The following is a 13498-nucleotide window of genomic DNA, read 5'->3' as shown; positions in this document are numbered from 1 at the left end:
GTTTTTGTTTGTGAACGCACCAGAAAGATTGTTGATTGTTGAATCTTATTCCCCGGTCGTCAAATACGGTGTTTTTGGTTGGTAATGCATCTGGGACACCGTAAAATAAGGTGCGGGGATTAAGGTAAGGAAGGTACGGGCGGAGGGCGGGGTCTCTGCGGATGCAGGTGCACACACACCTCTGGTTGGATCGCGGGTGATGATTGAGAGGGTTTATTTTCGGATGAGTCTATGCATTGTTTTTTTTGTTTTGTTTTGCCTTGTTTTTCCTACAAAAAAACCCCAAAAAACCAAAAAAACGAGTAAACTTTAAATCAGTGGATTTTCCCCCTTTTTTTTCTCACCAAATACTGAATCAATTTTTTGAAGTTAGGCCTGTCTGAAATAAAAATTAGGGCCATTACCATAGTTTTTACTTACTATATATATTTATTTTTTGCACTATTATTTTAAGACTAATTCCAAATAAACCATCTCAAAAACTACCCACGATTGGTTTTGCACACATTAACTGTCACCGTGTTCATTCTCCATTTCCCCCCTCTTCACCACACACACGCCCTCACACATACACACCACATGCACACACTCACAGATCGTGTCTTGATGAAAGAGTATAAGCTCACAGGACCTTTATTCATGTCTTTTCAGCGGTGAGGTCACACCATCTTTGGAGCCAGTAAAGGATCCACAATCACCGTGTGTTGAGATCAATGGAGGGGGAGCAAAAGTGTGGAGCTCTCAGCAGCCGAGAGTCATTTCCAGTGGGGGCTGTAACCCAGCTTGATTATTATTACTACCAATGTGCTTGGAAAAGTCTCGTCTCTCTTTGTGACGCCGCGGTAATTTAACCATCAGCATCTTTTCCAAAAAAAGTTAGAAATCTATTAAAATCACAGCAGAGAGTCTGATGCGAGGGGGGCTCACAAATTGCATACAATACAACAGATCACAGTTTCGAAGGCTAGCACAGATAAAAAAAACACATATGTACCATTTATATAAGACACACACTGATTGTCTCTTAGAAACTACATATTGATTCCTTATAAACACTTTTTTTCTTAAATAAAGTAGTGCATCCATGTCCAACACACCATCCTCATCGTCTCTCTGCCAGCAGGTGGGCAAAGTTGTGTAAGAAGCTTTTTAAAGGAGGTCTGTCCATCCCGAGCACTTCACCAGAGTTTAGTTCTTGGATAAACATTAGTTCCGTGGCTGTGGTGGACTTTTCTTTCTGTCTTGTCCTCAACAGGTGTTTTTTTTTTTTTTGACGCATAGAGGCACACACTGACAGACATGGATGAGGGGCTACAACCTGTGAATGAACGGAACAAAAAGAAAAATCTCTTTGCCAGTGCTAAAATAAATTAAACGTCTCCTCTAAGGAGGACCATCATGCCAAAAAAAACCACCCGAGGCCCCTGAGAGCCCTGAATCGCCGACACTTTGAACCAGTCCTGATGTATTTTATTGAGGGATGGCAGCAGCGCTGTGCATGTTTGATGTGATCGTCACTGTTTGTTTGTGCACTTTTTTTTTCTTTTTCAAACAGCTGATTGCTCTGTTCACAGGACCTGGAATTTCCAAGAGGACGTTTGATCCTTATAATCCAAGCAATCGGCATTGAAGTTCAGCTTCCAGGACGCCGCTTGGTCCTTATAATCCAAGCAGTCTGCTGTGGAGTTGAAGCCCAGGCTGGACGTGCCGTAGCCCTGGGTGGACAGGGACGCCGGGGACTGGTTCAGATGGCTTGTGACCGCGTTCGTGCTCATCGGACTGAGAGTCGAGCCGGGGCCTGACAACTGGTGGTGCATGGGGGTGAGGTAAGAGCCGCAGTCCATGCCGCCGAAGTAGGACGTCGAGCCGGCGTAGCCCTGGCTGTAGCTGGAGGCCTGGGTGTAGGTCATGGGGTAGGACCTCTGCATGCAGGAGGAGGAGGTAGACAGAGGGTCTGAGAGCGGAGAAATGGACGCCGGGCTCCAGATGGACACCGGGGCGGTGCTGGTGGAGATGACGGGGACCGTGGTGGTGCTGGTGGGGGGCGTGAACTGGCCGCTGGCCCCGCTCTCTGAGCTCACTTCTCTGGTCGGGGAACTTTTCTTTTTGGCAGGTCGCACCTTATTCTGGCCCCCGTTCTGCTGCTGTTGCTGCTGCTGGCGACACTTTGCCCTCCTGTTCTTGAACCAGACCTGGACGAGATACAGTTGGTACACGTTATTGTATAAATTACAGTGAAAATACAATGTTTTTCCATTAAAGCAGAAGAACAGCTAAAGATTTCCCCACTGCCATCAGCCTTTTAAATAATATATGAGGAAAGGCAAGGCAAGTTGATTTGTACATCACATTTCACCAACAAGCATTTAACGTGCTTTACATAAACTATAAAATGAATCTAAACAAAATGTGTCAGAAACATAGGACAATGTAAAAATACATTTCCAATACAGAAAAAAAGAGATAAAATAGAAAAGCAAATGTTACAGTTCAATTCAAGATATTAATCAAAAGCGTCAGACTTCATTGATTTTTTTTAAATTTGTTTTCAATCGAAATCAATATGCTTCTAGAGTTGTGCTACTGATTTAGGTACCAGTGGACTGATCTGGTCTCATTTCATTGCTCAGATTCTCGAAACAGGAATCTAACGTTAAGTGGAATTATCTCACCCCACTGGCAAAAGTTTTCCACTTGATTTAAGGCAGACAAAATGCTAAGCTTCAGATATACTGTCAGTCACGGGTTAAGATCAGTGTTTCTCGCAGTGCAGATATCAAATAGATTTTTCAACAGTTTCATTCAGCTTTTTTAAATTTTCGTATTTATCCCTCTTAAATGAGATATAGGTGCAGCCTGCATACATTTTTTTCACATTAAGATTCAATATTATTTATTGGCATTGTACTGCTACAGAAAACAACACCACGAAATTATGAAAACTTAAATTAATGTAAATTTACATAATAAATCACCGTAAGTGTCACTTATTTCTTTTGGTGTCTCTTTTTTCATACCTAAAATATTTTTACCTACATCGATCCATTTCCAAATACATCAGATGTTCTGGTTAACTCACCTGTACTCGGGACTCAGGTAGATTTATTTTCAGCGCCACCTCTTCGCGCATGAATATGTCCGGGTACCGAGTTTTGGCGAACAACGCCTCCAAAACGTCGAGCTGTGCCCGCGTAAAAGTAGTCCTCTCTCGCCTCTGCTTCCGTGGCGTTGCTGCGAAAAAAGTTGAATGTAAATTCATTTAATTATTTGTACTTATGAATACATTTGAAAAAAGCAAGCAAAAAGATCAAAAATCATCGAAAGCAGATCTGTAACACAATATATTTTTTGTGTTTGCATAATTACGCACAAGTCCCGTGAGACTTGGACGCCGGTGGCAAATTGTACCACTTTAGGATAATGTGCCAAAAAATGATGCAATTTGAGCAAAAAAAATTAAAACCAATTTGCCAGTGGTTCATTAGAGAGGGACATCTAAAATTAAAATCATTGAAGAGTAGATTTCAGTTCTCTTCAAGTTGTTTTGTGCGTTTGCGCAAGAAGTTTGTTAAAATAGCACATATAATCTATTTAATATTAATAACTAATACATGGTCTTTATTGTGTCCCACAATTTTAAGCAATTATTAGATGAAGAAGTTTTTAAATAGGTCCTGATTAGACACGTTAATATCCTCAGTACATTAAATTTGTAGCCCCAAGCCATAGCTGTTTACTTATTGCTCCTTATTTATTCTTCAAAAGTTTCCACCCACCTGGATAGCCCACTGATGGATGCAAAAGATCCATTCCGGAAGTAGTTAAACTGAGGCCATTGACTGTGTAAGGTGGTTGCTTTAGATACGACATCATGCTAATGTTTGTCTGTGGGCTGAAGTTGGAGAAAATTTTGAAAATTGATGGAGCTCCCGAGGTGTACTTGGTTGGTGTCCTCCTCTGTTCGCCGTGTGGTCCCTGTTATACCGAGCACCTGTTCCAAAAAGAGAAGAAGACATCGATGAAGATGACCAAGACCTTGTGAAGACAGTTTTAGGTCTGTTTACATGGCAGTGTAAAAATAAAGCCCTCTCCAAAACGCACGGCGCTCCTCAAAAAAAGAAAAAAAAAAAACCCACCACATCTCCAGCTGTCCCCAGCCCCTCCTCCCACAAAGAAAAAAGCGATTCATCGGCGACTATAACTGCAACAAGTCTCTTGAAACTTCAATTAAAGGCACTGGTTCCTGTACAATACAAGTCTATTTAATATTAAATATAGGCATTTAAAACTGTCCGCGCTATTTCAAATAAAACAAATAAAAACACAAATTATAATAACTTAAAACATTCAAAACTCTTATTGCTAAAACACAATTTTATTTAATTTTCGCTGTGTTTCTGTCTTTACCTCAGTTATATAATCTGTTCGTCCCTCTATTTATATCAAGTTTTCTTTATAAATATAAACAGAAAATCAGAGGGATGTGAGAGAAGAAACTGATTTTTTTTTTTTTTTTTTTTTAAATATAATGATTCTATAAAACAAGTTGAGTCAACAGATAATAATCTTCCTAATTTAAGATGACTAACCTTTTACATACTTTTTTCTCTATCCATAAGAAATCCTGAATAATAGTCTATTTTATGATGTATGATATAAGATTGACATGAATTTTCAAGGCAATTTAGAGTGCAAATTATTTGGATTTTTTAATTTTAAAACAGGAGATAATATGATGCAGAGCAGCTTTGATTCATTATGAAAAAGACACGTGTAGCACTAATAGTTCCAGATCTTTAAACAGATACATGTGCTCCGTGATGTTGATTGGTAAATGTGTGATTGCTGTCACTTCAACTTCAGTGACCCTCACCCGTCATCCCCACTGCGCGTCTTGATTAGTTGCATTTTTTTCCTCCAATATCCAACGGTTTTAACCCCCTCATCCCAATCTGTCACACTTAAAAACACACCCCGTCTACCAGTTGCACACACCCGCTCAATAATAATCAGCCTGCCCGAGAATTAATTATGATAAATGTTTTTCTGTTGATGAATTAACGAGATAATCCGAGTGGCATCTGAGTGGAGCTGCAGTTTGGTATCAATACGGTCCAATAAAGTGCTGCAGGCTCCTAAAAATGATGGCTCTTTAATAATTACTGCTGCACGTTTACGTGGGTGAATTATAATCATATTATTTTTTTAGTCTGACGCAGCACAAATAAAAAAATGAACCACAGGGGAGGAATTTAATTAGTTGAAATGTTCATTTAATTGAGCTATAAACGCCTAACGATCTGTCACCAAAACCCTGAAAACACGGGAGAAATATACAAAAAGTGTCGTGTTGGTTTATTGTCCTCTGCATTATTCCTCAGCGGAGGCTGAGCAGAGAAAAGGCCCCGGCACATTTCTCGATAGCAGGCCTATAAATCCTCTGTCTTTTCAGTGCAGCTTTCAGCCTCACACACCTCCACAATTATCCGTTTTTGCTGCATTATATAGTCTTTAGATTTATGTCCAGGAGTTGATGTGCTGTGGGAAATAAATTAGGTTTTCGTGTCAAGTGGAAACTTCGCTCAGTGGATGTGGACTCGGTGTCCTCGGTATAGCAGCACTGGCTCCACTCAATGAGAGTGTCAGATTTATGAAATTTTACCTCCAGAAATAAAAAATATCTTAAAACGACAAATGTGATATTAGAAAAGCTTTACTGTATATTTAAGTGCGCCTATATTGTCATTAGCAGAGAGAATTATAATGTAACTTAATGAGTTTGCTACTAAACCTATAATTACTGGATGCCCTGTGTGCATTTACATCATCATCATCATCATCATCATCATCGTTAATATTGATGTTAATCTAAAAGGGTTTGGTGAGCAGACGATCGCTTAGAGTCTCTTTACTCTGCTTAAATAAATAATAAGCTGAGTTTTACAGGGTTTAGCCTTCATCTAAACAGCCCAAAGCCTTCTCACTGGCATTCCTTTCAACGTTTTCTTCGTGGGTTTTATTTTAGCCCCCGTGCCACTGTGGAAACATTGTATTTCCTCTTTTAAAGAAAATGGTTTTGTTAGCCTTTTAAACGTGGTTTTATACCAGTTGTGATTTACTGATTTTCTTTAGCCGACTTAATTGGCTCTATTTCTTATTTCAATATAATTACTACTAATAAAATGAATAGTAGTCTAATAATAAATGTTAATAATTATAATAAAAGTAAAACTTACCCTGGTATCAACGACTGCAAAGTTCTTTGTCTGCTCGTTTTCCTCCAGGAGAAATAATAAAACTCAGCGCAGATTAACGTCGTCCTGGCACATAAATAAAAAACAGAAAACCAGCGTAAAGCAGGAGCAGAAGGGGCAGCCGTCTTCACCGGCAGAAAAACAACAGTGCGGAGAATGAAAGTTAATAAACGTCGAGCATCAGGTTCAGAAGCGATGCGGCAGCGGCGGAGTGATGGAGGAGGCTGCATGAACGCCTTTAGGATTTGTTGGTGTGTTGTGAGTGAAGTGCTTTGAGTTGGATTTTGTACAAACTGCCAGCCAATGGGAGCCGCAGGACGGAGCTGAGGTCTGTCTCTCTGTCTCCTCCGTCTCTCACACACCGGTGGGGAGGAAGAGGGCTTTTTTTTTTTCTTTTTTTTTTTTTTTCTGGGAAACAAATGTCTCCAGCTACTTTTTTTTTTTTGACGCACAGTCCTCAGCCAATGGCAGCGAGAGGGCGACTGACAACATCCCCATCCCACCGCAGAGAGGGTGCATTGACAATAAATAAACGGTATATGCCGGTGGATGGCGAGAAGTGGAGTTTAAAGCGAGGAAAGTCAGTTTTAGTCATTTTTTAAAAATTACATTTTATATTTGCCATCGCTGTTATGGATATATTAAACTGAGGGAAGTTATGAAAAATGCGGGAAATGTGCGCAAATAAAGAATTTTATGAAAATAAAATATATCCGCAGTATAATAGTGGTGTCATACTTTTAAAATATTTTCCAGTGCATTATTTACATTCATAAAAATAAACTAAAATGTTATTTTCTGTTTTTTCTTTAATCAGAAAATTGAAAAACTTCCAGACAATCGAGGAATATTAAAGCATCTTAGTATGAAATTTCAGGCTTTTTGAGAAAATAGTTATACGATTTTCGTGTGTATGCGCCTGGGTGTTGTATGAACGAGTTAAATATCGAAAAGAAAAATATATCAGTGACAAAAAGACAAGGAAAAAAAAAATCGCCTGCTCTCCATGTGAAGGCTGCACCGTCCTCTCACATTCCAGCGCGTCGCAAAAAAGGGGATTTAGAGCGACTTATTTTCTTAAAACTGTCCTCCCGTCCACAGAGCCAGCCAGTCTGCTCCCATCAGCCTCATACAGGCCTGCTGCTTCACCAAAAAAATTCACCCAGAATATTTTTACAGGAGTTTCCCACCGAGAGACGCCGAGCAGCCGAGGACTTCTTACAGACACCGGAGTAGCCAGAAATAAGGATAAATGACATGACATGAGGGAAATAAAGCCAAAATACAGGCCGGCTCTGCGGCTTCACTTATTTTATTTCTGCAAGAGGAAGATGTGACAGACGACAATATACAAATATGAAGGTAGGCCTGTTTTATTTCAGATCTAATTTACAAGAATGTGCATTTTTGGAAGTTTTTTGTTGCAATATTGTAACATTCATAGAAATAAAAAAATATTATAATGATAATACCATCATTTTATTTAATTTTAGTGACATATTAGTCATTTAGTTCATCTTATTGCATATTTACTGGAGGACCGTCTAAGCTACAAGAGACAAATAAGCCTCCTCTCTATGTCACTTGAATTTTGAACCTGCGTGCCCATCTCAAAATAATATGCCGAGGGTTTTTGTCACGGCTTGGTAAATGTATCATCTTAAGAGGCTTTGTGGAACACCTACACACACTCACACACACATACACACACACTTACAGCTACACACACACACACACACACTGTCAGCGCGCCTGCACGGACACACCCGCTCACTTCAAACAGATTTGAATATTGATTTAGATTTATAAACACAGGCAGACCGTGGGTTTTATGAATCGTCATTTGCCTCTCTCTGTGGCTCTGTGTGGAAGGCCAGAGAGAGTCAAAAGGTGCAGTGACAGCAGGCAGCTGCTGGGAGGACTGGTTTTCACTCTCTGAGCTGCAGCCTGCACAAACTGGTACACTTTAAATCAACTTTATACAAACTCAGTGACATCTCGTTTGACAGATTTCGATGGATGGACCTTAACCCCTGGATTTCTTTTAACAAGCAAACAGAAGAAAAGTTTTGCCCGTTTGGAGGAGAGGAGCAGCAGCACATGCAGGTATCCCTGTTTGTTTATTTTATTATTATTATTATTATTATTATTATTTTTTGTTTATGTTTATGGTTTTTTTTCCTGCTGGATAATACAGATGTATTTTGTCATCTAATATGTTGGGAAATGTGGAGTAAAATCACATGAACTCACCTGTTAATGTTGATTTTAATTTTTCTGGAATAAATTCACGTCACAGATCATAAAGGCCAGCTTCAAACGGGTGTAAAGATTAAGTCGTAATTGCTGTTTGCTTTATGAGCATCGCAGAGGTCACGGTTTAGCCTCCCCACATGTTACTGCAGCAGACTCCACCAAACTCCAGTCAAAAATCATCGCATTTAAGCTCAGGGCGTAAAGTTTAAATTAATAGAGATTTATTGCTCCTTAAAAATGAGCTCTAATCTTCTACTTTCACTCTTTCACACGTCGGCCCATAAAATGAACTTTTTTAGTCTCAGAATTTATCATAAGAATAATGAGCTTGCGGCTAAAATTTTATTTAAAAAGATGCGAGTGTTTGCTCATATTTTAGCAGCTGCATGGTAAAATGCGCCCTAACGCGAGACTTTCAAACTGGCTGCGTGGAAAATCCTGACGTGTGATGCTGTTATCTGCTGGATCTCACCGTTTAAATTGCTAAATAATTTATTAAACTGTAAAGCCAGGCCCTCCGCAGGGACTTTGTATCTTAAAAGGACGTTTAAAGGGAGAAGGAGTTAAACGCCTCTGGCGAGCAGCGCTCCCACTGACTCCCGGCTAATTGACGACGACGGCTTTTATCTCCGCCTCTGCTACACTCAACCTGAGGGTGAGGATTTCACCAGGCCTGCTCCAACCTGTGATTTCTAGCCTATACATCTTTACTAATACATTGGACAGGCCTGGCTGTTTGACCCTTGTTTGATAGCCTTAACAAGAAAAATCTTATTTCAAGATTGGATAATTACTGGGCAGGCAGGCAGGCAGGCAGCCCCCCCTCTCCCCTGCTCTGCGCCTCATCTTGCAGGCAGAACAAGAAATAATCAACACATTATAGAATGGATAAATTAATTAAATAGAGTAAATAAAAACAGAATTTAAATGCTAGCTGCTTTTTTTTAAAATGCAAAATGCTTTTGATTTGTCTGAATTTAAAGCTGTATATTTACCACCTATACATATATATGTACATTTTACAGGCAGCTTCTCTCTCCTCTCCTCTGCCTCTTTCCCTCCTTGTTTGATATCCGCATGGCTGAAGATGAGGAATGTGTTGGTGGAATTCATTCTGAGCTTTAAAAAGAGCAAGAAAAAAAAGAGGGAATAAAATCCAATAAAGCCAGTTCATATAGAAATACTCACAATCATAATCTGTACTGTCAAGGAAAGCTTTTCCTTCTGGATTTTGGATTTAAATTAACCTCAGTCAATATTACTTTCTGACTATTAAACAGTAATTTACTTTAGAGTTACTTTTATCAACTGTGTTTATTTTTTCTTCTTTTATTTTTTGTCATTAAACACAGACATTTATTATTACTACCTCAAATATTAGGTGATAAAATCTTTATCTTTGGGCGCCTCCCGACTGCTTTTAAACTAACCTCAAATCATATATCTCACTCCTTATTTTGCCTTAAAAAATGAACTTGAAGCTGTCACACATAAGTAGTAATAATCTTGTTGTTGTTTTTAATTCTTTATTATTTAATTTAGACTTGTGTGTATGTATAGCACTAAGCAAAGTTGAGGTTCCAATCCTTTTTTTCAACATGGATTTAGATTTTAATTATTTTGGATAGATATGTGGTGTGTGTCTGTGTTTGCTTGTGAGTGTGTGGGTGACAGAAAGAGAGGGAGAGGAGCTGAAGTAGGATAATCACAAGCTGTATTTTAATTAGCTTGGCAGGTTTGATGGATACGTTGCCACTGCTGCTGCTGTTGCACTGCGTGGAGAGCAAGGTGTCTAAACTGAGGGTTTTCCCCATGCACACTCTTCCCTTATCACAAAAGAAGGCTAAACCTTTGTGTAATGTAACATGTAACTGACCCCAGAGGTCATCAAAACACATTCAGACTCCTCCCCGGGGATTAAAGGGGGACAAACCCCCATTCATTGTCACTTTGGGAAGAGTTTTGTGCCACAGAGGCAGCACACACACACATCTGGGATTTTATCTCCACAATTATTCACAATGTTACTAATTTTTAGTTTTGGTTCAAAAATCTGCTTAAAATTATTAAAATGCTTCTTTAATGAGTCTGCTATCTAGTTTTTAGGCTGTTCTCACTTCTGTAATGAAAAGGTGCGCTGCTGATCATGAAATTATGGGTTTATTTTCCACACACATCTGCATGAATTCAAATGTGGTGCCTCGATAATAATTCTGCGACTCTGTGTGTGTGTTTGCCAAGTTTGCTCTTTCCATTAATATGACATGCCTTTTAATTAGTGCCATAATTGTTTGTGTTGTGTTTGTGCAGGAGTTCGCCAACAAACAAACGGATGCAATTAAACACACACTCGCCTTCAGATCATCAATGAGGAGGCAAAGTCAGGACTGACTGGTGGTGGAAAAAACGGCAAGGACGAATATAAGACGGAGGAAGAGTCTGCTGCCTCAAGGTTAAACATGAACTGTGTAAAGAGTCTTCTTCAAAGACACATCACTGGCTGTTTTTATATTGAATGTCCTCATTTTACAACTTGATATAACTCTTAATTCATGTTAAATTTTGCTGAAGAATAAAGTAAATTTATTTATGATAATTTTTCTGTTTCTTCTCTGCATACACATTGTCTTGTGAGTAATTTAAGGGACAGTTCTCCCCTAAATCAAAAGTGCATATTTTTTCCTCTGGCCTGTGGTGATGTTTATTCACCTATTGTTTTGGTGTGAGTTGCAGAATTTAGAGATATTGGCTGACAGTATTGGGAGAGTTACTTTTAAAACATATTCCACTACAGATTATTAAAAACATGCCCTGACATGTAATATGTAACATATTCTATTAGCGTACTTAAGTTAAGTAATGTATTTAAATACTTTTGATTCCTTTTGGAACACTTCAGTGTTGTCTGAATTAGTTAATACTTGCTTTAGGGCATGACCCCAATGTAGAGATCCTGTTATTGTTCTCACAAGGTCACATACAGCACTAATATTTACTAAAATAGTGCTTAATGTGAATTTTATAGCAAATAAAACAAAAATAAATACAGACAGTCCCTTTAAACAATCTATTTTAAAGTCTGGAACTGTATTCACAATACCATCAATGTGATCTGTAACAGTTACTCATATTTTGTATTTTAAATACGTGTTTTAAACCCTTGTGTTGTGGATACTCCTCAGCCCTGACTGTAGAGATGTCTGTCCTCTCTCGAATAAAATGGAACCGGATGACACTCAGCATTGTGGTGCTCGAAGCATCAAAAAAATATATTTGAGAAACTCAACAGCGATGTCTCTCTCCAGAAATCATGACCTGGTCACTCAAGGCAATCTACAGACCCTGTGAGCAGTTTTATGTAGGAGCTACTTTCTGTCTATGCTAGAATCTTCCTGAACTACCTTTTTTTTTCTGCAATAGATTCTACCGGAACTACTTTCTTTCTATTAGAAACTACTTTCTTTCTATTAGAAACTAAACTGCTCACAAAAAGGGCTTTGAACAACTGGGTTATGATTTCTGAAAGAGACCACAGTGATGAATTTTTCAGTTTTTCAGTGTTTTTTTTTATTTATTTTTTTTATTTGGCAGTCTGTGCCAAACCAGAAGTCGAGTATCATTTAGTCCCATTATATTGGAGAGAAGGCACACATCTGTATGGCTGATAAATCACACTAAAACAATATAGATGGATAAATAGCACTACAGGCTAGAGGAAAAAAACATATTTTTGATTTGGAGGTAAATTCTCCCATTAAAAAACAGTCATTTTAAGATCACCACCCTGCTCTCTGACTCTCCTTCTCTCCACCTTTAGCCACCAGTAGCCTCCTTCTCCTCCTGTGTGTGCTGAGGTGTCTGCATGACGTGGTAAAACCTGCCCTGCAGACCGGACCTCTCAAGTCTTCAAAGGAGGAAGAACTCAATGTGGGGGATTTGTTCAGGCTTATTTGGTAACCTAGGATTTGAATTGGATTCTGGGAGGCATTCATAACACATTTGAAAATGTTACATTGTGTGATTTTGTGTGTAATCCCCATAATAAATTTTAGAAATGGTCACAGCAACTTGCACAACTGTGACTATTCATGATTTATCAAATGGTTTTCTTGTCTTGCCTCTCGGGGGTGAGGTGTGTGCGTTGCCAGCAGGGAACGGGACGATCTCAGACATTGGGTTGGGAAAGGAGGCAAATTCTTCCGTTTTAACCTTTCTCTCAACACTTGTTTTGTTTATTTGACCTGAATATGTGATAAGGTCAGCTACCGTGCTTCCAGAGGGATTCTCTCAGACCCCCCAACAGCTCTGGAGCACTACAGCCTCCAGTGGATTATACCTCCCTGGGAGGAGGGTTAGTGAACACACACACTCACACACACTGTAGGTACACTTTATCAAACTCAGTGTATATTTTATCAAAGCCACAGTCATAGATTAATAAGCACTTTTCTTTGTCCATCATGCCTTTAAAGTCAAATTATACAAGACTTTCTAGAAAACAATGTATAGACTCATAACTGCTCCACTGCAGATGTTGATAATTTTATTGTGCTGTTTTCCTGAGCACTGCTGCACTTTGGGAACTGACCACCGTTTTATTTTAAGTTTGTACAGTTTTTTATATGTGTACTTATTGATTTACTAGTATTAAGGTGGTTTTATTGTGTGCATCTTTTTTGTGTCATTCATACTCTTGCCTACACTGGGACCTGAGTGCCTCTGTCTGTTTCTGTCATGTTTAACATGTCCATCATTAACCTTATAAATAATGCCTTTCAATCATCAATTATTGCCAACCAGGAGTGTGTGCTGGCAGAGACCCTGCCCTCTGCCTGTATTTTCAGATTTTCTCATTATTTTGCTGTGCTTAGGATACTTTACCAACCCAAAACGTTGGTGTTTGACATCCTGGGAATGGGACTCAACAATCAACTATCTTTCTGGTGTATTTACTCAGCAACTGTCAAATCCTAATTCTACGTTTTAAA

General features: G+C 39.0%; 1 protein-coding gene and 1 long non-coding RNA gene across 2 annotated transcripts; one reads left to right on the top strand and one right to left on the bottom strand.

Annotated features, from left to right (window-relative positions):
* Window positions 1-617: 617 nt before the first annotated feature.
* On the bottom strand, window positions 618-6547 carry otx2b (orthodenticle homeobox 2b). Its single transcript, XM_084742276.1, has 4 exons — window positions 6237-6547; window positions 3777-3991; window positions 3080-3231; window positions 618-2192 (listed from the first exon to the last, which is right to left on the bottom strand). Exons 2-4 carry the CDS (start codon window positions 3871-3873, stop codon window positions 1569-1571), a joined length of 873 nt encoding a protein of 290 aa, XP_084598402.1. The 5' UTR covers window positions 3874-3991; window positions 6237-6547; the 3' UTR covers window positions 618-1568.
* A 1221-nt stretch (window positions 6548-7768) lies between these two features.
* LOC146310697 (uncharacterized) lies at window positions 7769-11104 on the top strand. Its single transcript, XR_014772278.1, has 2 exons — window positions 7769-8360; window positions 10821-11104. It is a non-coding gene; the product is annotated as an uncharacterized LOC146310697 (long non-coding RNA).
* Window positions 11105-13498: the final 2394 nt, after the last annotated feature.

Source organism: Lutjanus erythropterus, chromosome 18, assembly GCF_056507025.1.
Source record: "Lutjanus erythropterus isolate fLutEry1 chromosome 18, fLutEry1.hap2, whole genome shotgun sequence".
NCBI classification, from domain to species: Eukaryota; Metazoa; Chordata; class Actinopteri; order Lutjaniformes; family Lutjanidae; genus Lutjanus; species Lutjanus erythropterus.
Note: the sequence above shows the minus strand (reverse complement) of the source record. Positions and strands in the feature narration are given on the sequence as shown.

What these genes read in the sequence shown, in the direction of transcription:
- otx2b (XM_084742276.1), bottom strand. Translation starts at nt 3,873, where the DNA reads ATGATGTCGTATCTAAAGCAACCACCTTACACAGTCAATGGCCTCAGT. An exon ending in TCCATCAGTGGGCTATCCAG is followed by an intron (nt 3,232 to 3,776) that starts GTGGGTGGAAAC and finishes CTTTTTTCGCAG; the next exon opens with CAACGCCACGGAAGCAGAGG. An exon ending in TACCTGAGTCCCGAGTACAG is followed by an intron (nt 2,193 to 3,079) that starts GTGAGTTAACCA and finishes TATCTCGTCCAG; the next exon opens with GTCTGGTTCAAGAACAGGAG.